The 20,604-nt window shown below is 40.4% G+C and overlaps 1 protein-coding gene and 1 pseudogene across 13 annotated transcripts in view; both read right to left on the reverse strand.

The window, feature by feature from the left end:
• Nucleotides 1-20,604, reverse strand: part of MEI1 (meiotic double-stranded break formation protein 1) — a 73,596-nt gene that overhangs the window by 28,134 nt on the left and 24,858 nt on the right. For 12 of the 13 annotated variants that reach the window (XR_013389012.1, XM_077914329.1, XM_077914328.1 and 9 more), the window contains 4 exons: nucleotides 17,873-17,933; nucleotides 16,549-16,646; nucleotides 13,644-13,812; nucleotides 7,207-7,354 (listed from right to left, as the gene is read on the reverse strand). Coding sequence is in view for 12 of the 13 variants with exons in the window: in XM_077914329.1 (XP_077770455.1) it covers nucleotides 7,207-7,354; nucleotides 13,644-13,812; nucleotides 16,549-16,646; nucleotides 17,873-17,933 (476 nt within the window). In the remaining variant the exon portion in view is untranslated. The remainder of the gene's footprint in view (nucleotides 1-7,206; nucleotides 7,355-13,643; nucleotides 13,813-16,548; nucleotides 16,647-17,872; nucleotides 17,934-20,604) is intronic. The other variant, XM_077914331.1, reaches the window with a different exon arrangement.
• On the reverse strand, nucleotides 1,855-2,637 carry LOC144323130 (chromobox protein homolog 3 pseudogene; annotated as a pseudogene).

Consider the following 20,604-nt stretch of genomic DNA (forward strand, 5'->3'; position numbering starts at 1 on the left):
ATTCACTTAGAATTTTTTGTGTCTTTCTTAAATTTATAGTCCTGTGGTTCTTAGAAAAGATTTTTTTTCACTTGTGTTCTTATGGCAGTTTCCAACATTGTTTTATTGTTGTGGATTCGGAGATTATGAAAAATTTTTCCCCCTCTAATGTACTGGAAGGAGTAGTAGAGTTAGAAAGTTTGTAACCATTAGGATATGGACAGATTTGGGCAAGAATTCTCAATAAATGTTAAAAATGTTAAATATATATATATATAGTTGGAAAACATTCTGATTACTACAAAGTTATTGTTTTTCCTAGCTTCTGCTGAACCAGTAACCGAAATACTGAGAAAATTGAGCCTACAGGCAATGAATGAGTTGGGGTAAAGAAAAAACATACAGGTCAGGAATTTAGATTACAGCAGTTTGTTCACTCATTTATTCCAGCAGATCCTAAACTGCCAATATCTCTAACAATCTAATTATGATTATGTTTCCATGAATGAAATCTTAGATATTGGGATGTCTGGGTGGCTCAGCGGTTGAGCACCTGCCTTTGACTCAGGGCGTGATCCTGGAGGGTCCTACATTGGGCTTCCTGCATGGAGCCTACTTCTCCCTCTGCCTGTGTCTCGCCTGTCTCTCTCTGTGTCTCTCATGAATAAATAAATAAAATCTTTTAAAAAAAAAAAAGAATCTTAGATATTCCATGAATCATGACCTTTTAGACAAAACAGCACAGGGATTTCAACTTCTTGAAAAGGAATGGTTTACTAAAAGGAACCGTTAAATGTCCATTTAACTAAGTTTTGCTCACCTAATTAAAACACACCAGGACTTGTCTAGTTTTCTTATCTGAGTGGGGAGGTTGTGATAAAATTTTCCTCCCAGGGGTTTTACAAATAAAGTTGCATTCACATAACTATAGATACAGATATGGATTCTGATACGGCTGCTTTTAAATTGTCCAATTTAAATTGTTTACATTATATTTAAATTGCCCAATTAACTACAAAATTTGAAAGGTTAAGGTTTCAGGAAAATTTTCAATTTAACTTTAAGTGATTTATTTCTTAGTTTGCTGAAAATGATGGCATTCCAGAAACATGGGCTTATCCATGTTTATGAAATGTTCTTTTTGTTTTGGTAAATGTGAAAGAATGAAAGAAAGCCAGAGAAAGAGACTGGAAGGAAGAAAGGAAGGGGAGGGAGAGAGAGAGAGAGAGAAGGAAACTATTTAAGCATGTAATTTAATGTATACACACACAAAAAAACCCAAGTAAACAAAAAGCCCAGAACTGTCCTTAGGCATATGGGAAGTAAACACAAATTCTGATTCAGTAACAACTATGAAGATTTCCCCCAACACTTAGAAAAGGTGTTCTTGAATGCAGGGAAATAATATACCATAGTCTCAAATATTCTTTTTTTTTAATTTTATCTATTTATTCATGAAAGACAGAGAGAGAGGCAGAGACACAGGCAGAGGGAGAAGCAGGCTCCCTGCAGGGAGCCCGATGTAAGACTCGATCCCAGGACTCTGGGATCATGCCCTGAGCCAAAGGCAGACGCTCAACCACTGAGCCACCCAGGTGCCTCGCAAATATTCTTTTCTGATAAAGGAAGCAACTACAGGAAACTTATTTGTTCAGTGTAACTAGTGCTATAGATGCAAAAGAACCCTAACAACTCCCCCAATACTACTTCAAAACCAACCTATCTAACTGGTTTTTCATTAGAATGTTATTTCTTCACACTAATAAAAAAACAAGACCCACATATATATACACATATATATACATGTACATATAAATTATATATATATATATATATATATATATATATATATATATATAAAAGGCAATATAACAATTATGGAACTTCACTTTCCGGCCAAGAATGCCAAGTTAGTCTCTCTTCAAAAAAAGCAATTACAATTTAAGAATACTTCATATTTGCCTCTTTTGCCAGCACCATGTCTGCCTCATCTGAATCTTTCCATTTCATGAGAACCATGAATTCTCCCCCTGCTGTCTAGCAGATTATTCATTCAGATCAAGACCTCCGGCAAAGCCTCTTAGTTTATCAGCAGCATCTTTTCTTCTCTGATTTGCTATCATCAGATTCACTCTCAGATTTTCTTTTTGTACCATCTTTTTCTTTACCAGCTTTTTGAGAATTGAGAAATGTTTCAATTAATTCTGGACAATTTAAATTTTCTTCCAATTTCCAGGTACTGTCAGCATCTGTAAATCCCTTCCACATGAGGAAATACTCTACCTTCTCATTCATTGCATTATTGTCCAGTACTGTTTCCACCATAAACTCTTCAGGCTCTGCTTCTTCTACTTTGTTACTCTTTCATTCTGTTTCTTTTCCATTTTTTGCAATGTACTCTTACTGGAGGCCATTTTTTATTGCAGACTTGAAGAGCTATTATTTACCACCTCCAAGCAGCTCTTCTTACATCTACAGAATCTTCCTTGATTACTCCAGTTTTGTAGTAAGTTTGAAATAAAAAAGTGTGAGTCCTCCAACTTTATTCTTTTTCAAGACTGTTTGGTTACTTTGGGTTCCTTGCATTTCCATATGAATTTTAGGATCAGCTTGTCCATTTCAAGAAGGGAGAGAAGGAAGGAGAGAGGGAAGGAGAGAGGGAAGGAGGGAGGGAGGGAGGGAGGAAGCGAGGGAGGGAGGGAGGGAGGGGCAACTGGGATTTTGATTGGGATTATGTTCAATCTACAGACCAATTTGAGGATTATTGCCATTTGAACACTATTAAGTCTTCTTTTTTCCCCAGTTTTATTGAGATATAGCTGCTATATAACATTCTGTAAGTTTAACATATATGATGTAGTGATTTGATAAATATATATATTGTGAAATGATCACACGTATGGCTAACATCCATCACCTCACACAGTTACAAAATATTTTTCCTTGTGATTAAAACATTTAAGCTCTACTCTCCCAGTGATTCCCAAATATGTAAAATAGAATTGTTAACTATAGTCAGTATGTTGTACATTATATCCTAGGATTTTTTTTATCTTTTAACTGGTTATGGTCTTCTGACTCATGAACATAGGATGTCTTTCTATTTGTTTAGGTCTTCTTTAATTTCTTTTAATGATGTTTTATAATGTTCAATGATCAGAAATGTACTTCTTCTGTTAAATTTATTCTAATGTATTTTATTTCTTGATGCTATTACAAATGGAATTGTTTTCTTTTTTTAAGGTTTTATTTATTTGAAAGGAGAGGGGAGACCGAGAGAGTAACAGAGAGAGAGAGAGCACAAGGGGGAACTGGAGTGGGCAGAAGGAAAGGGAGAAGCAGACTCCCCAGAGAGCAGGGAGCCTGATGTGGAGCTTGATCCTAGAACCCTAGGATCAGAGCTAAGGCAGATGCCTAACCATCTGAACCACCCAAGCACCTTGGAATTGTTTTCTTAAATTTATTTTTGAGCATGTTAAAGACTTAAATCTACCTTTCCAGCTTCTCTCCACTCTGTCTCTTATATGACTTAGCTAAGGCATACTAGATTAGACTAGACTAGACTTTCTCCCTTGAAGGGATAGAATAGAAAACTTCCTACTTCTGTATCTTAATTCTCTCCTCAATGAAGCCTCTCCTGATGCCGTAATCAGATACAATATCTTTCTCTGTGTGTTTTCATACCTCTTGACCAGTCCTCCAGCTCCAGGAAAGCACTCATTGCTGTTACTGCCTTCCTATAGAGAATCTTTTGGTCTCTCCTGCCAAATTGATGCTCCTTGAGGGTAGGGAACATGTTTGATTCACCCTAATCCTGACAAGAGCCCACATGGCACCTGTCAAGTGGTCAATCCACATTGGGGAGTTATTATTTAATGGGTATAGAGTTTCAGTTTTGCAGGATGAAAAGAGTTCTGGACATGAATGGTGGTAGTAGTTACCCAATATTAATGTTCTTAATGCCACTGAACTATACGCTAAAAATCGATAAGATGATAAATCTTGTTTGTGTGTTTTACTACAATAAAAAATCCTGAATGAATAATACATAAAGACAAAAAAGTAAAATTGGTTAAAAAATCAAGCTGTGATGATGTATTATCATTTATACATTTATATATAATTTTTAAGCATGCAAAATAATGTTATATATCATTTATGGATTCAACCCTAGAGGGAAAGCCTGGAGCTCCATGGGCTTCTTTAGTTTCCACACCACCACTTGTAGATATGTAGAGAAGCCTCCCAAATCCAATCTTACCATTATTATTAGTCTTGAAACGGTCAGGACTATTCCAATCCTATCCTTTTCTCCCATTTACGTTAATCACCTCAGAAAGTCCAGAACTTCTAGATGATCCCATATGGCTCAAAACATGCCCTCTTCTGTTCCCATCTCCCACTCATTCCTAGCTCCCAAAACCCTTTCACAGTGCCCTCTAGAAGTCACTCACAGTTATCAGCAAATTCCTTGTCCTCTGCCTCTTCTTTGAATGTTCCGAACCTTCACCCTGTTGCTTTGATCCTCTTCCAGAAACCTGTTTTGCCTACAATCTCTCAAGCTGAGGCTATTTTTGCTCCCATCTCCCTAGTTCTTGAAACATGGCCTCTAAATTCTCTTCTCCTTTCTAATCACTTCTATTTGCCTCAGGCAGTCATGCCCCTAGGTCCTACCATTACCAAGAACTGATGTTCCTCAATAATCCTAACTCAAGTATCCCACTTTACCACCACTCCGCTATCTTTCCAGCTCATTCTCTCTACTATTTCAATACAATTCTTCAGCCTCCATCAGAACCAAAAAATCTTTGGAAATATCCTTTTAGGCGAGCTTGGGTGGCTCAGCGGTTTAGCGCCGCCTTCAGCCCAGGGCCTGATCCTGGAGACCTGGTATTGAATCCCAGGTCAGGCTCCCTGCATGAAGCCTGCTTCTCCCTCTGCCTGTGTCTCTGCCTCTCTCTCTCTCTCTCCCGGTGTCTCTCAAGAATAAATAAAATCTTTAAAATATATGTCCTTTTATTCTCTTATTCTTATAGTTCACACTGATCCATCAAGAGATTCTCTTGGGGATCCCTGGGTGGCGCAGTGGTTTAGCGCCTGCCTTTGGCCCGGGGCGTGATCCTGGAGACCCGGGATCGAATCCCATGTCGGGCTCCTGGTGCATGGAGCCTGCTTCTCCCTCTGCCTATGTCTCTGCCTCTCTCTCTCTCTCTCTGTGACTATCATAAATAAATAAAAATTAAAAAAAAAAAAGAGATTCTCTTGGCTCTAGTTTTAAAATCTATCCAGAAGATAATGCTCTTCATCACCTCCTCTACTATCTCTTGTCCAGATTATTGCTGTAGCCTCCTAACTGGTTTCTACACTTCCACCTTGTACCCTTTTGGTCTATTGTCCTAGCAGTCAGAGTCATCTTTTTTAATTCAGCCATGAATCAAACCATGGGACTATATGAGATTAGCAAAGAAATAAATTTAGAGAGAAAAGCAGAGCATCAAAGACTGAGCCCTGGGGCACTACAACACTTAGAGGTCCCGATGATAAGAGAAAATCAGCAAAAAACACTAAGATATAACTGCCAGAGAGGTCGGAGGAAAATCAGGAGTACACAGCATTCTAGATGCCAAATAAAGGCAATGTTTCAAAAAAGAAAAAAAAGAAAAAAGAAAAGAAAAGAAAAGAAAAGAAAGAAAAGAAAAGAAAAGAAAAGAAAAGAAAAGAAAAGAAAAGAAAAGAAAAGAAAAGAAAGAAACATTGTTGACAAGTCAAGTAAGGTAATGACTAAATATTGGTTACTGGCTTTAGTCAAGTATCTGTTACTGGTGACAGATGTGGTAGGGGTGAAAGCCTAACGGGTAGGTTCAAAAGCAAATGGGAGAGCAGAAAGCATATATAAGCTTAGGGCATCTTATCAGAGTAGAAAACCCAAATTCTGCCAAAGACTATGAGGGTTATGTCAAGGACTCAGGAGCTACCCTGAATGGCTCCCACTGACTGAAGATAGGATAACAAAAGGATAATAACTACAGTAGATTGAAACATGCCAAATATTTTTAAATCCATGAGTTCATAATGACACTAAAAATAAATCTCTTTGCTCCCCTTAGGGAATTCTAGACAACCAATTCCTTTTTTGTAAAACACTGTAATTAAAAGGAAAGACTCAAATATTCAACCTATGCTTCCTATACAATCTACCATTCTGAGTGAATAGTTGATAAAGGAAGCTTCTTTTTATGCAACTATCCCAGTTAATAAACAAAGACTAAATTACAGAATTAAGATAGTATTATTTTGCAACCCCTAATGAATTAATAGTAGGCAATGATCACCAATGGCTTTAAATGTCACAAAAAAAGATATAATCTGATATTTATATCTAGGTCTACTTTATTGAAAACTCATGCACTTCAACTACAACTTTCTGCTTCCATTCAAATTAAACCAGGTCTAGTTACATCATTTTTGCCTCAACAGTAATCAAAAAGAGGCAGAATTATGGGGTGCCTGGTTGGCTCAGATGGAGGAGCGTGTGACTCTTGACCTCAGGGTCATGTTTGAGCCCCAGGTTGGGTGTAGAGGTTAAATAAAATTTTTGAAAACCTTTTAAAAAGAGGAAAAATTCAGTCAGTGAAGAAAGAGTATCTTTAGGTTGAGGCTGAAGTTCCATATCTGAGGAGTAGAAGCAATATTCAATGAAAGAGGCAAAAGACTTAGTGATGAATCAGATATAGTCCTTGATCCATAAGAATTTATAAAGAATCTGGAAAGAGAAAACAACCACTAACAAAGTGCTCCAAGATCACCTGATCACCCACTTTGATAAACTGTTTATAGAAATATATACCTCACACTTTTCTCTTCCTTTTCAAACCAGAGGTGGTACTTCTAAGAAAAGAACCTTGGGAGTTGGTCAAGTCTGAATTGGAGTCCTGGCTCCCCCATCAATTAATTGTGTGATCTAGAGAAAGTTACTTTAACCCAAGTCTTGATTTTCTTACCTGTAAAAAATGGAAATAATAATCTTCCTCTCAGGACTATTGAGAGAATTAGCTAAATTACATAGGCTCTGAACAGGTCAGCCCCCACTCCCTCCCCATTCCACCAAGACTCCTTCTCCCTCTCTTCCTATCTCTCTCTATATATGTGCCACCATGGTCTCTCAAGGACCCATGATATAAAGGGTATAGGGGGAGGAGGAAGAGTCCCAACCATTTTGGTGCATACCTCATCTAGTGCTCTGTCTTTGTCCTGACAGAGTGAAACCAGATAGATGGAGGCTCTGAAGACCACCAGTGGAGGGCGCTCACCCTGGTCCTGCAGAGACAGGAGGAAGCTTTGCACAGCCACAAATAATTCTGCCTCTGAGACAAACCTGTCAACCAAGGAGAGTGAGTGAAAAAGACAGAAATGGCTGTCCTGCCTTGCCACATCTTCCTGCTGCCTTCTGTCCTCTGCCCCAGCATGTCCACAACCCAATGACACCTTTGCACAGAGCATGCTACATATACTTACAAAACATTGTCATACACACACAGCACATGGTTCTATGCTTTGCACAAGGCCTTGTTAGGGGCCAGAGACTCCACACTAGTAACTAGGAGGTGAAGGGTCTGCTGACTGGCCTAGCACTGTTAAAGAGAAGAATGCTACTTCTGGGGTTTAGGAGTCCTTTTTGGCCACCAATCCATTACTCTTTATCATTAAACATTGATATGTTCAATGGGCTACTTTCTGGGAAAGGGATACATCTATGCTTGTATGTGCAAGGGAAATGGGGGTGAGAAGGAGACTGACTTTTTTTGGTGAAATATGAGGCATATACCCTATTATACCTTTTGAATTTTCCACCATCACTTCACTACCTATTGAATTAAGTTCTAAAAAAATTAAACATTTTAAAATGGGTAATATGAAATAACCATAATGTCCTGGAACAGAAAAGGAACAGTAGAGGAAAAACTAGCGAAATTCAACAAGAATGCCAAAACCACTCAATGGGGGAAAAGACAAGCTTTTCAACAAATGGTCCTGGCAAAACTGGACATGCAAAAGAAAGACACTGTACCCTCACCTAACATGATATAAAAAATATTCCCCGGGATGCCTGGGTTGCTCAGTGGTTGAGTGTCTGCCTTCAGTTCAGGGCATGATACCAGGGTCCTGGGATCGAATCCTGCATCAGGCTCCCCATGGTTAGCCTGCTTCTTCCTCTGCCTGTCTCTGCCTCTCTCTGTGTCTTTCATGAATAAATAAATAAAATATTTAAAGAAAAATATTCCCCAAATGGGTCCAGGCCTAAAACTATACAACTCTTAGAAGAAAACATAAAGCAAGAGCTTTGCAACACCAGATTTGGCAATGATTTTCTTGGATATGACACGAAAGGCATAGACAACAACCACAAAAAAATAGACAAATTGATAGTTTTCAACCTCTGGGTATCAAAAAATGCCATCAACAGAGTGAAAAGGCAGCTCAGAGAATGGGAGAAAATATTTGCAAATCATGTATCTAATAAGGGATTAATATTCAGAATAATAGAGGACTCCTAAAACTCAGTAACCACAAAACTTGGTGATTCAAAAATGGGCAAAGGACTTGAACAGATATTTCTCCAAAGAAGACATATAAATGTCCAATAAGTATAGGGAAAGGTATTTAACATCACTAATCACTAGAGAAATACAAATCAAAATATGAGATAATAACCTCACACCCATTAGGATGGCCACTGTTAAAAAGCAGAAGATAACAAGCATTGGTGAGTATGTAGAGAAATTGGAACCCAGGCAGCCCTGGTGGCGCAACAGTTTGGCACTGCCTGCAGCCTGGGGTGTGATCCTGGAGACCCGGGATCGAGTCCCACATCGGGCTCCCTGCATAGAGCCTGCTTCTCCCTCTGTCTGTGTCTCTGCCCCTCTCTCTGTGCCTATGAATAAATAAATAAAATCTTTTTTTTAAAAAAGAAAAGAAATTGGAACCCTTGTACAGCATTAGCAGGAATGTAAAACAGTACAGCTGCTGTGAAAAAGAGCATGCCGTTTCCTCAAAAAATTAAAAATAGAACTACCAGATGATCCAACAATCTGCATATATACCCAGAATTGAAAACAGGGTCTCAAAGAGGTATTTGTATACCCATGTTCACAGCAGTATTATTTACAATAGCCAAAAGGTGGAAGCTGTCCACGTGTCTGTCGGACAACTCTATAAGCAAAATGTGGTATATACATACAGTGGAGCATTATTTAGCATAAAAAGGAAGGAAATTCTAACATGTTATAGCATGGATGAATCTTGAGGACACTATGTTAAATGAAATAAGCCAGTCACAAAAAGATATATATATGGCATGATTCTACTCATATGAAGCACTTAGAATAGTGAAAATCATTGGAACAGAAAGTAGAATAGTGGTTGCTGTTGGCTGGGAAGGAGAAATGTAGAGTTATCTAACCGGTACAGAATTTTAGTTTTGCAAGATGAAAAGAATTCTGGAGATGAATAGTGGTGATGGTAGCACAACAATATTAATGTACTTAGTACTCCTGAACAGTACACTAATAATGGTTAAGATATAAATTTTATGTTTGTGTATTTTACCACAATAAAAAAAAATGGGGAAAATGCCAGTGTACCAAAGTTGATGTCTTAGTACCATAGTCGTGTTAACATTAGGAGAAAATTAGTGAAGAATTCTCTATTCTTTGCAACTTTCCTATAAATCTATAATTACTCCAAAATAAAATGCTTATTTAAGAAATAAAAATAAAATAAATGATAGGTATAATATAAATATTATACAGCTACTAAAAGTATGAGGTAGATCTATTAATACAAACACTAATATGAAAAGATCTCCAAGATAAATTGCTAGATTAAAAGACAAGTTGAAGACCTTATATAATATCCCATTCTGTATATTGGAAAAAAAGAAGCATATGTTTGTTTGCTGATACACAGACAAGTTCACACAGGGTACATAACAGTAGTTAACTCTAGCAGGTGTATGGAAACGTACATTATGGACAGCCCAGGTGGCTCAGCAGTTTAGCGCCACCTTCAGCCCAGGGCCTGATTGTGGAGACCCAGGATGGAGTCCCATGTCAGGCTCCCTGCATAGAGTCTGCTTCTCCCTCTGCCTGTGTCTCTGCCTCTCTCTCTCTGTGTCTCTCATGAATAAATAAATAAAATATTTTTTAAAAAAGAAATGTGCTTTATTTTAACTTTATACCCAACTATTTTACTAGAATATTTACATGATTTTTAAGAAAAACATTCTAAGAATCACATGGTCAGTAATCAAAAGAGTATGTTATTGGCATAAAACAGACACATAGACCAATGGGATAAACATACAGCCCAGAAATAATCCCATGCATATACAGTCAATTAATTTACAACAAAGGAGCCAAGAATATACAATGGGGAAAGCATAGTCTCTTCAATAAATGGTATTAAGAAAATTGCACGCCACATGGAAAAAAAAAAAAGTGGTCCAATCTCTTATACCATACACAAAAATTGACTCAATGTGAATTAAAGACATGAATGTAAGACCTGCAACCATAAAACTTCTAAAAGAAAACACAGACAGTAAGCTGCTTGACATCAGTCTTTGGGATGATTTTTTTTGGATCCTATACTGAAAGCAAAAATAAATGGGACTATTGCATTTTTTTAAGATTTATTTATTCATTTATTTGAGAGAGAGAGCAGAGTGAGTGAGAGAGAACATGAGTGGGGGTAAGGGGCAGAGGGAGAGGGAGAAGCAGACTCCCCACTGAGCAGGGAGCCTGACATAGGGCTCGACCCCAAGACCCTGGGATAATGACCCAAGCTGAGCCACCCAGGTGCCCCAAATAGGACAATTTCAAGCTAAAAAGCTTCTGCAAAGCAAAGGAACAACAAAATGAAAAGGCAATCTATTCAATGGGAGAAAAATCTCTGCAAATCATAATATCTGATAAAATATAATATTCAAACACATAAAGGACTCATACAACTTAATAGTAAAAAAAATTAAAAATAAGTCCAATGTAAAAATGGGCAGAGGATCTAAATAGACATTTTTCCAAAGAAGACATGCAGGTGACAAACAGGTACATGAAAAGATGCTCAACATCACTAATCAGCAAGGAAACGTAAATCAAAACCGCAATGAGGTATCACTTAATATCTGTTAAATGGCAATTATCAAAGAGACAAAAAACAAGTGTTAGCAAGGATGTGGAGAAAAGGGAATACGTGAGCACTGCTGGTGGGAACGTAAAATTGGTGGAGTCACTATGGAAAAGAGAATGGAGTCACCTCAAAAAATTAAAAATAGTCTATCATATGATCCAGCAATTTTACTTTTGGGTATTTATCTGAACTCAGGAAGATATCTACACCCCCATTTTCACTGCAGCACCATTTACTACGGGCCATGGAAAAAAACCTAAGTGTCCACTGGTGGATGAGTAGATTAAGAAAATGTCCTACATATACACACAAAATGGAATACTATTCAACCATTAAAAAAAGGGAATCCTGCCATTTAAAACAACATGGATTGACCTTGGGACATTAGGCTAAGTGAAATAAGTGAAAGGGAGAAAAAAATAACTGTATGATCTTCCTTATATTTGGTATCTTAAAAAAAAAAACTGAACTCATAGATACAAAGAACAGATTGGTGGCTGTTGTGGCTGTTAGTGATGAGAGTTGAGAGTAGGCAAAATGGGTGAAGGGTACAAACTTCCTGTTATAAAATAAAGAGACCCTGGGGATGTAATGCACAGCATGGTGACTACAGTTGATAATACTGCACTGTATATTTGAAAGTTGCTGGGCACCTGGGTGGCTCAGGCGGTTAACCATCTGCCTTTGGCTTGGGTCATCTGGGATCAAGCCTGCACAAAGCTCCCTGCTCAGCAGGGAGTCTGCCTCTCCCTCTCCCTCTCCCCCTCCTCCTCCCTCACCTCTCTCTCCCTTGGCTCCTCCCTGCCCTTCCTTTCCCCTTCTTCCTACCCCCTGCTTGTGCTTTCTCTCTCTTTCTCAAATAAATAAAATCTATAAATAAATAAATAAATAAATAAATAAATAAATAAATAAATAAATAAGTTGCTAAGATAACAAATCTTAAAACTTCTCAACACCAGAAAAAAATTTTGCAACTACACATGGTGATGGATGCTAACTGAACTTACTGTGATCATTTTGCAATATATACAAATATCGAAATCATTATGTTGTACACTTGAAATTAATGTTATATGTCAATTATATCTCAATTAAAAAAAAGAATCACATGGGTCAAGTGATTTTCAATGAGGGTGCCAAGACAATTCAGTGCAGGAAAGAATAGCCTTTGTAACATATGATGCTGCAAATCTACATAAGCTACATGCAAAAGAATGAAGTACTGATATGTGCTACAAATATTATGCTAACTGAATGAGTCTCAAATATATTATGCTAAGTGGAAAAAGCCAGACACAAAAAGTCATCCATCTATGTATAATCCATCTATAAGAAATATTCAGAATAGGTAAATCCATAGAGATAGATCATAGATTGTTGTTCCTAGAAGCTAAGCAGAAGGAGGAACAAGGAGTGAATGCTTAATAGGTATGAGATTTTACTCTGGAGTGATGGAAATGTTTTGGAACTAGAGAGAGGTGGTGGTTGCATAATGCTGTGAATATACTAAATGCCACTGAACTGTTAACTTTAATATTAATTTTATGTTATAGGAATTCTAGCTCAAAAAAATTTTTTAAGCTTTGATTTTAAAATTTTGATAAATTGTACAGTAATTTTTTTTAAGGAGGGGGAGGAGCAAAGGGAGAGGGAGAAAGAAGATCTTAAGCAGGCTTAATGCCCAGAGCAGGGACCGAGGTGGGGCTCAATTTCAGGACCCTGAGATCATGACCTGAGCCAAAACCAAGAGTCAGAATGTACCACCCAGGAGCCCCTTAAACTGTATAGTAATTCTTTTTTTTTTTAAGATTTTATTTATTTATTGGAGAGAGAGAGAGAGAGTGCATGAGCTAGGAGTATGGGGGAGAAACAGACTCCCCGCTGAGCAGGGAGCTCAACATGGGGCCTGATCCCAGGACCCCAGAATCAGGACCTGAGTCGAAGGCAGACAACTGATTAAGCCACCCCTGTGTAGTAATTCTTTTTAAATATTTTAATTGAGAGACAGAGAAAGCATGTGCACAAGCACCAGGGAGGGGAGGGACACAAGTAGGAGAAGCAGGTTCCCCACTGAGCAGGGAGCCCATGGGGCTTGATCCCAGGACTCTGGGATCATGACCAGAGCTGAAGGCAGACTCTTAACCAACTGAGCCACCCAGCTGCCCTATTTAGTAATTCTTAAAACCAAAGTAAACCACTAATTTTTTTTCTATGCACAAACAATACCTTTTAAGCATACTAAAAAAACTTCATTACCATTCTAGGCCTCTGCTTTCAACACCCTGATTACCCAGCTGCCTTAACCCTCCTCCAACATGTGAGCCGCTCAGGAATACAACCCATTTCTCACTTATCCGTGTCCCCAGTGCTCAGCACCAGGTTTGGAGCAGATGTCTCTGTGAATATTTATTGAACTAAATTGGGCTACAGATGAGAGTCCTAGGATGCATTGCCAGCCACTGGCATGGAACACTGACCTATCCTCGTGGATGTAGGCCAAGTAGAAGAGGAGCAAGATGCAGTACTGTCTCTGGCGAGCAGTTTTCTCCATATACTGGCGATCTGATAAGAAGGCAAGGCTTTCAGGGTTCCTGCTGCTTATGTGGGGCAGCCCATGTTGTAGGAACGTGGATACCACAGAGAGTTCTGGGGAAGAAAGAAGCAAGAGAAAGCCACACAGACAACACAGGAAAGCAGATAATCAGCATATAAGTATCTACTATATGAAGAGTACTGCAAAGGGTAGCAGGGTACATGCAAGATAAAGGGAAATCAGAGTTTCTGCTTCCTTTATGCAGCCTTCAGTCTGCCAGGAGGGATGAAAGGTAACATGTGAAAGAACATGGATACAATCCTTCATTCATTCACTGACAAATGTTCCCTGAGTGGCTCCTCTAGGCCAGGCTGTGACACATAGGCCCTATCTCCCGGAGCTGGTGGCTGAGAAAAGACATAATGAGACGGTTATAGGACATGTGAGCAAGTACCCTGTTCAAGCATGGAGGAGGGTGTGACTTGTATCACCTGGGGTTTGGAGGACAAGCTCCAAAAGGAGGGGACTGTGAACGGTAAGCAGAAAACAGGCAAAAAAAAGTGAGAACAGAGAATCCTGGGCACAGGAAGCAAGGTGCTGAAAGGCCCAGAGGCATAAGAGGACATGTTTAGGACGCAGCAAGGAGTTCAGGCTGACGGAACCAGTGATGAATAGATATAGAGTCTCAGGAGTTGCAGAACTATGTGATATTATTTGTAGCTTGAATGCTGAGTGAAGAATTTAGATTTTATCCTAAGAATACATTTCCTATGAAACCTCTGTTTCAGAAAAGAAAGGAAAAGACTTCAGAGTTTAAACTTTCAATAAAGTCAACTTTATAGAAAATTCACTATATTACCCTTATTTTCCACATTTCACCACAGATCAGAGGAATCTTCATCACTGTGAAGCAATGATCATCACTTCATCACTTCATCACAGTGCCCCACAGACTGATGTTTGGGGACCACAGCTGAAGTCCAGGGTGTTAGGATGATAAGACTTGGTTTTTGGATAGATCTTTCCACCAGTGGATGGAGATCGGTTGGAGGATGAAAGACCAAAAGCAGGAAGCCAAGTGAGAGGTCAAGTGAAATCTGTCCTACCAGTACAGTGGACTTACGGCCAACTGGAGGGTGAGGATGGAGAATGTCACACAGCAATCTAATAGCAGAGCCAGGTCAGATCTCCTAATTCTAAGTTTAGGTGATTTCTCCACCAAAGCACACTATGATCATTATCGTCAAAATGAAACTAATATTCTTGAGTTTCATATATCCACACACCCGTTCTCCTGATATATAAAAGAAAGAAGCAGGCTGCAATGTAAGTAAGGTCTGCTGTTCTTCCTGGCACTCAGATCTGACAAGGCAGATATGTGGCAAATATGTGTCCTGTTTCCAAAAGAGAGGGCGCTGTCAGCAGCAGTGAGGCTAGCAAGGTGAGCACAAGAGGTGCTATGCAGTGGCTGCCAACGATATCTTAGGCAGCAACCATGGCAGAAGTAGTTGTGCTCGCCTCTCTGCAGGCCAGACCACACCTGAACAGGCAGAGAGCAGGACACCACGCAGAGAGGAGTGGATGCTATAGTGTGGGAACTAGGAGCCAAGCCATGTTGGAAGGAATGAAAATATTCACCTAGGCTTCTGTCTCTCTCTACACAGCGTCAGGAAAAAAAGAAAGAGGAAGAGAGGTTTAGGAAGTAGGGAGACATGACACATCTTCATAAATGTAAAAAAGAGGAAACATGGCCAGCACTACAAAGAAGGTATCATCTTTGCTGAATGAATGAATGAATGAATGAACAGAACAATGATTAAATTATTTTTTTTTAAATTTTATTTATGATAGTCACAGAGAGAGAGAGAGAGAGAGGCAGAGACACAGGCAGAGGGAGAAGCAGGCTCCATGCACCGGGAGCCTGACGTGGGATTCGATCCCGGGTCTCCAGGATCGCGCCCTGGGCCAAAGGCAGGCGCCAAACCGCTGCGCCACCCAGGGATCCCTGATTAAATTATTTTATGTTATACCAAAAGAGGTCTAGGATAGACGAACTCTTTAGGGCAGAGAACACGTCATAATTATCACTGTGTCCACAGCAGCCCTGAGGCCTTCCTGGCATAGCAGAAGTTCAGTGAATATTCGATAGAGGGAAAAACTTCAGCTCTCAGCCCTACATCTGCTGTTCCCCCTCTAGACTCTGAAGATACCTCTTTTAACTTACTCAGACCTCTGCTAACATGTTACGTACTCACAGAGGCCTTCCCTAACCACCTATCTAACCTGCATCTTCTCCCTCCATCACCCTCTATCCCTTTGTCCAGTTTTATTTTTTTCATAGCATTGTATCTGTGTGTTTACTGTCTACCTCTGTCATCCCATAAGGACAGAACTTTGAAATTCTTTAACCAGCACCTGGCACACAGAAGATGCTCAAGAAATACTTTTTGAATGAAGAAACAAATAAGTGGAACAGGCCATTCAAAGTATTTTGAGAAGTCTCTGGAGGTAACAAGCAGAGAGCGAAAAGTCTGGTGTAAGGGAAGTTACAGAGGAGATGGCCAGGATGAGGAACTAGGCTTGATAAGCTTTGGGGTCTTTCTCAACCTTTTGAGTCTAAGGATCCAGCAACCTCAGGTTCTTATTGTTTTCTGACTCTATTATCTCATCTCCCTAGGTGTTAACCTACAGTCCCACCATTCCATGACTTCATGGTTCCTCTGGGCAGCTTCTAGCAAAGAGGTCATAATTATTGTGATATTGACTCACTACCCAGCTAATCAACAAAGGCATCCAGACTGTAAAAGATCACCACTGACCTGATGAATGGTCAGGCTGCAGCGTCTTACCTTCTTTGGAAAGTGGTTCTGTCTTCTCTGGAGCTGAGAGGAGGTTGAGGATCATGTAATAGAGGAAGCTGGAACATACTTGATTTAGGGCTGAGTGCCTTAGAGGGTGGAGGGGAAGAGAGAACAGGACAGAGGATGTTGCAACTTTGGCTGGGACAGCATTATCCCTGCCATATACCGGGGCACCACTGCCTTGTGCCAGAGCCCAGTGAAATTCTAACCATCTGTGGCCCTAGAAGAAGAGTTCTGGAGGTAGCTGTGAATAATAAATATGGAACCTGCTGCCACAGCTGTAACTTAGACACACAAGCATTCACTAAAATTTAACTGAAAAAATAAATCAAGGAGGGCTACTGAACTCCAACTTAACAAACCATACTAACAAAAAATGAGTGCTGCTAAGCCAGGAAAGGGCTTGGGAATACTAGTTTAAAACGAAGCTATTGAATCAAGACAAGTAGTCAAGAACTACCTGTCCAAACAGGTAGTTCTTTGAATCCAGACAGATCCCTGTGTTTGTATTCCCTCCTGAAGGTTGGTGTTTTATTCAGAGATATGCAAGGAGACTTAGTGCATTATGGTCACCTTGCAGGCTGTAGGCAATAACAAATGGACTCTGTCAAGTAAACGCAGAGACAGGTAGAAAACCATAAATGGGAAGGAAGAAAAGGTTACTCTAGAAAATGTAACAAGACAGAGACTGAAGTCTCTGGGTTTTTTTTGTTTGTTTGTTTGTTTTGTTTTGTTTTCACTTTTTTAAGATTTTATTTATTTATTCATGAGAGACACAGAGATAGAGCACAGGCAGAGGGAGAAGCAGGCTCTCTGAGGGAAGCCTGATGCAGGACTCAATCCTGGGACGATGCCCTGAGCCAAAGGCAGATACTCAGCCACTGAGCCACCCAGGCATTCCAGAAGTCTCTACCTTGAACAAGAGAGCTTCTCCTCTGGAAATGCTCAGCTAACAGTATCTAGAACATGACTCTCTCTCTCTCTCTCTCTCTCTGGTCTCTTCTTTCATTACCTTCTGAGGGCTTCCATTTCCCCATTTGTACAACGACTGGGGTTAGACAAATGATCTCTAAGAGGCTTTCCAGCTTTGATGTAACAGATGCCCATCCAAATATCACATGGAATGAGTGTCTCAACAGAACCAGATTAAATAAAAGTTGTAGAAGCCCGTCTAGCTCATACCACCAGCTGCTGAGCAATTCTGACACTGTGTCAATCCCCCCATGAAAAAAACACACCAGTCAGAAATTTCTACTTGTCCAATCAAGGACACTGGCTGGTTGGCACTAATTTTGCCTGAGACCATACATACCTCAGACTGCTGCAGAACCTGGCCTTCAGTTCCAGGGTTAGTCGTATGAACGATGAGGAAGCTTGGGAGAAGTGGGAAGAAAGCAGAGAGTAGCTGTTTGCTTGTTTGTTGTTTTTTGTTTTGTTTTGTTTTGTTTTTGTTTTTTAGATTTTATTTATCAATGAGAGACACACAGATTGAGGCAGAGACACAGGCAGAGGGAGAAGCAGGATCCATGCAGGGAGCCCGACGCGGGACTCGATTCCTGGTCTCCAAGATCACGCCCTGGGTCGAAGGCGGTGCTAAACTGCTGGGCCACCAGGGCTGCCCAGCTGTTGTTGTTTTTTTGATAGATTTATTTTTTTTAATTTTTATTTATTTATGATAGTCACAGAGAGAGAGAAAGAGAGAGAGAGAGAGGCAGAGACATAGGCAGAGGGAGAAGTAGGCTCCATGCACCAGGAGTCCGATGTGGGATTCGATTCCGGGTCTCCAGGATCGTGCCCTGGGCCAAAGGCAGGCGCCAAACTGCAGCGCCACCCAGGGATCCCCGATAGATTTATTTTTTAAGATTTTATATCTTTATTCATGAGAGATACACAGAGAGAGGCAGAGACATAGGCAGAAGGAAAAGCAGGCTCCATGCAGGGAGCCTGATGCAGGACTCAATCCCAGGGCCCCGGGATCATGACCTGAGTCAAAGGCAGACATTCAATCACTGAGAGCAGTTTAAACCAGACTTAGGACACGCTCATCCTGGCTCATACTGATCACATCCTCTACTACCTTCCCAAATCAAATTCTCTTCTAGCGAGCTTCCTCTCAATAAAAATCACCATGACCCACCTAGATGGCAGTTACAACCCAAGGCATTACCCTGAGCTGTTCCCTCTCCCTCCTACCCCACAGTCAACTGGTGCACATCCCCTAACACTGCCTTAGTTCCTATCACCAGACTGAGTTAATGCAAGAGATTGAACTGTTTTCTCCAATCTTGCCTCCCTCTAACTCATGGTCCACACTGATCCACAAATGATCTTTCTAAAACAGAAATCTGACTCTACCAATCTTATCTAAGACTCAAAGCTCTAGACCACATGGGTGGCTCAGTGGTTGAGCATCTGCCTTCAGCTCAGGTCATGATCTCAGGGTCCTGGGATTGGGTCCTGCATCAGGCTCCCTGCAGGGAGCCTGCTTCTCCCTCTGCTTATATATCTGCCTCTCCCTCTATGTCTCTCCTTCTAAGAAAATAATCATAGTACATACTTCTAAGGGTTTTATAAATGAGTTCATACATGTAAAGCACTTAAAGCAGTATCTACCTGGGGTGCCTGGGTGGCTCAGTCGGTTGAGCATCTGACTTTTTTTTTTTAATTTTTATTTATTTATTCATGAGAGAGAGAGAGAGGCAGAGACACAGGCAGAGGGAGAAGCAGGCTCTATGCAGGGAGCCCAATGTGGGACTCGATCCTGGGACTCCAGGATCACGCCCTGGGCCAAAGGCAGGTGCTAAACCGCTGAGCCACCCAGGGATCCCCAGAGCATCTGACTCTTGATTTTAGCTCAGGTCATTATCTCAGGGTCCTGGGATCAAGCCCTGTGTAGGCCACCCTGCTCAGTGGGAAGTCTGCTTGTCTCCCTCTCCCTCTCCCTCTATCCCTCCCCCTGCTCCCATGTGCTCTTTCTCTAAAATAAATAAATCTTTTTTTTAAGAAAACAATATCTTGGGGTGCCTGGGTGGCTCAGCAGTTGAGTGTCTGCCTTCGGGCCAGAGTGTGATCCTGGAGTCCCAGGACTGAGTCCTACATTGGGCTCCCTGCATGGGGCCTGCTTCTCCCTCTGCCTGTGTCTCTGCCTCCTTCTCTCTGTGTGTCTCTCATGAATAAATAAATAAAATCTTTCTAAAAAAGTCTGTTTCTGGGCAGCCCCGGTGGCTCAGCGGTTTAGCGCTGCCTAGGCCTGGTTGTGATCCTGGAGTCTCAGGATCGAGTCCCACATCGGACTCCCTGCATGGAGCCTGTTTCTCCCTCTGCCTGTGTCTCTGCCTTTCTCTCTGTCATGAATAAATAAAATCTTTAAAAAAAAATAAAAAATAAAAAGTCTGTTTCTTAAAAAAAAAGAAAGAAGACAGTATCTGACAATAGTAAGAGTATAATAAATGTTAGTTATTAGTTATTAATTATTATTACCTTTCTCTCTCCTCCCTTACTGTTTTTGGCTCTTTTCCCCTTCCCATTCTCACCATCACTACTACTTTCTAAGGAAAATAAAGCAGACTCTGACTCTGACTCCTGGGCTTATTCTGCAGATTGAAGTATTTACAAGGTGACTACGGGAAAAGTGAGAAAGGAAGGTTTATGCTTCGGAGGAAAAAATGAGTAGTAAGAGAAGAAAATAAATAGATGCAAGAAGGCCTGGAGATGGCTAAGGTAGTTGAGAGCCACAGGGGTTCAATTTTAAGAAGGCAGTTCAGCATACAGATAGACAGCAGCTTTCACATGGAGTGCCACCCCTTACCAAGGCATCTGGAAGTATGTGGGGAAAATTTTCAGGTGTCACGATGACTGGGGGTACTTCTGACATTCAGCAGTCAGAAGTCAGAGATGCTAAACATCTTGTGAAGTCTGAGTATGAAGTATGGAGAACAATATGGAAAGACTTGTGCTGTGGGCTTTGAGGTGGAACTCCTTGACATTCTCAGAGAAGTATCAGTAAATTTGAGAAGTTACTTTAAGTACCTTTGATTGTTGGAT

The sequence above is a fragment of the Canis aureus genome, chromosome 11, assembly GCF_053574225.1.
Source record: "Canis aureus isolate CA01 chromosome 11, VMU_Caureus_v.1.0, whole genome shotgun sequence".
Taxonomy (NCBI): Eukaryota; Metazoa; Chordata; class Mammalia; order Carnivora; family Canidae; genus Canis; species Canis aureus.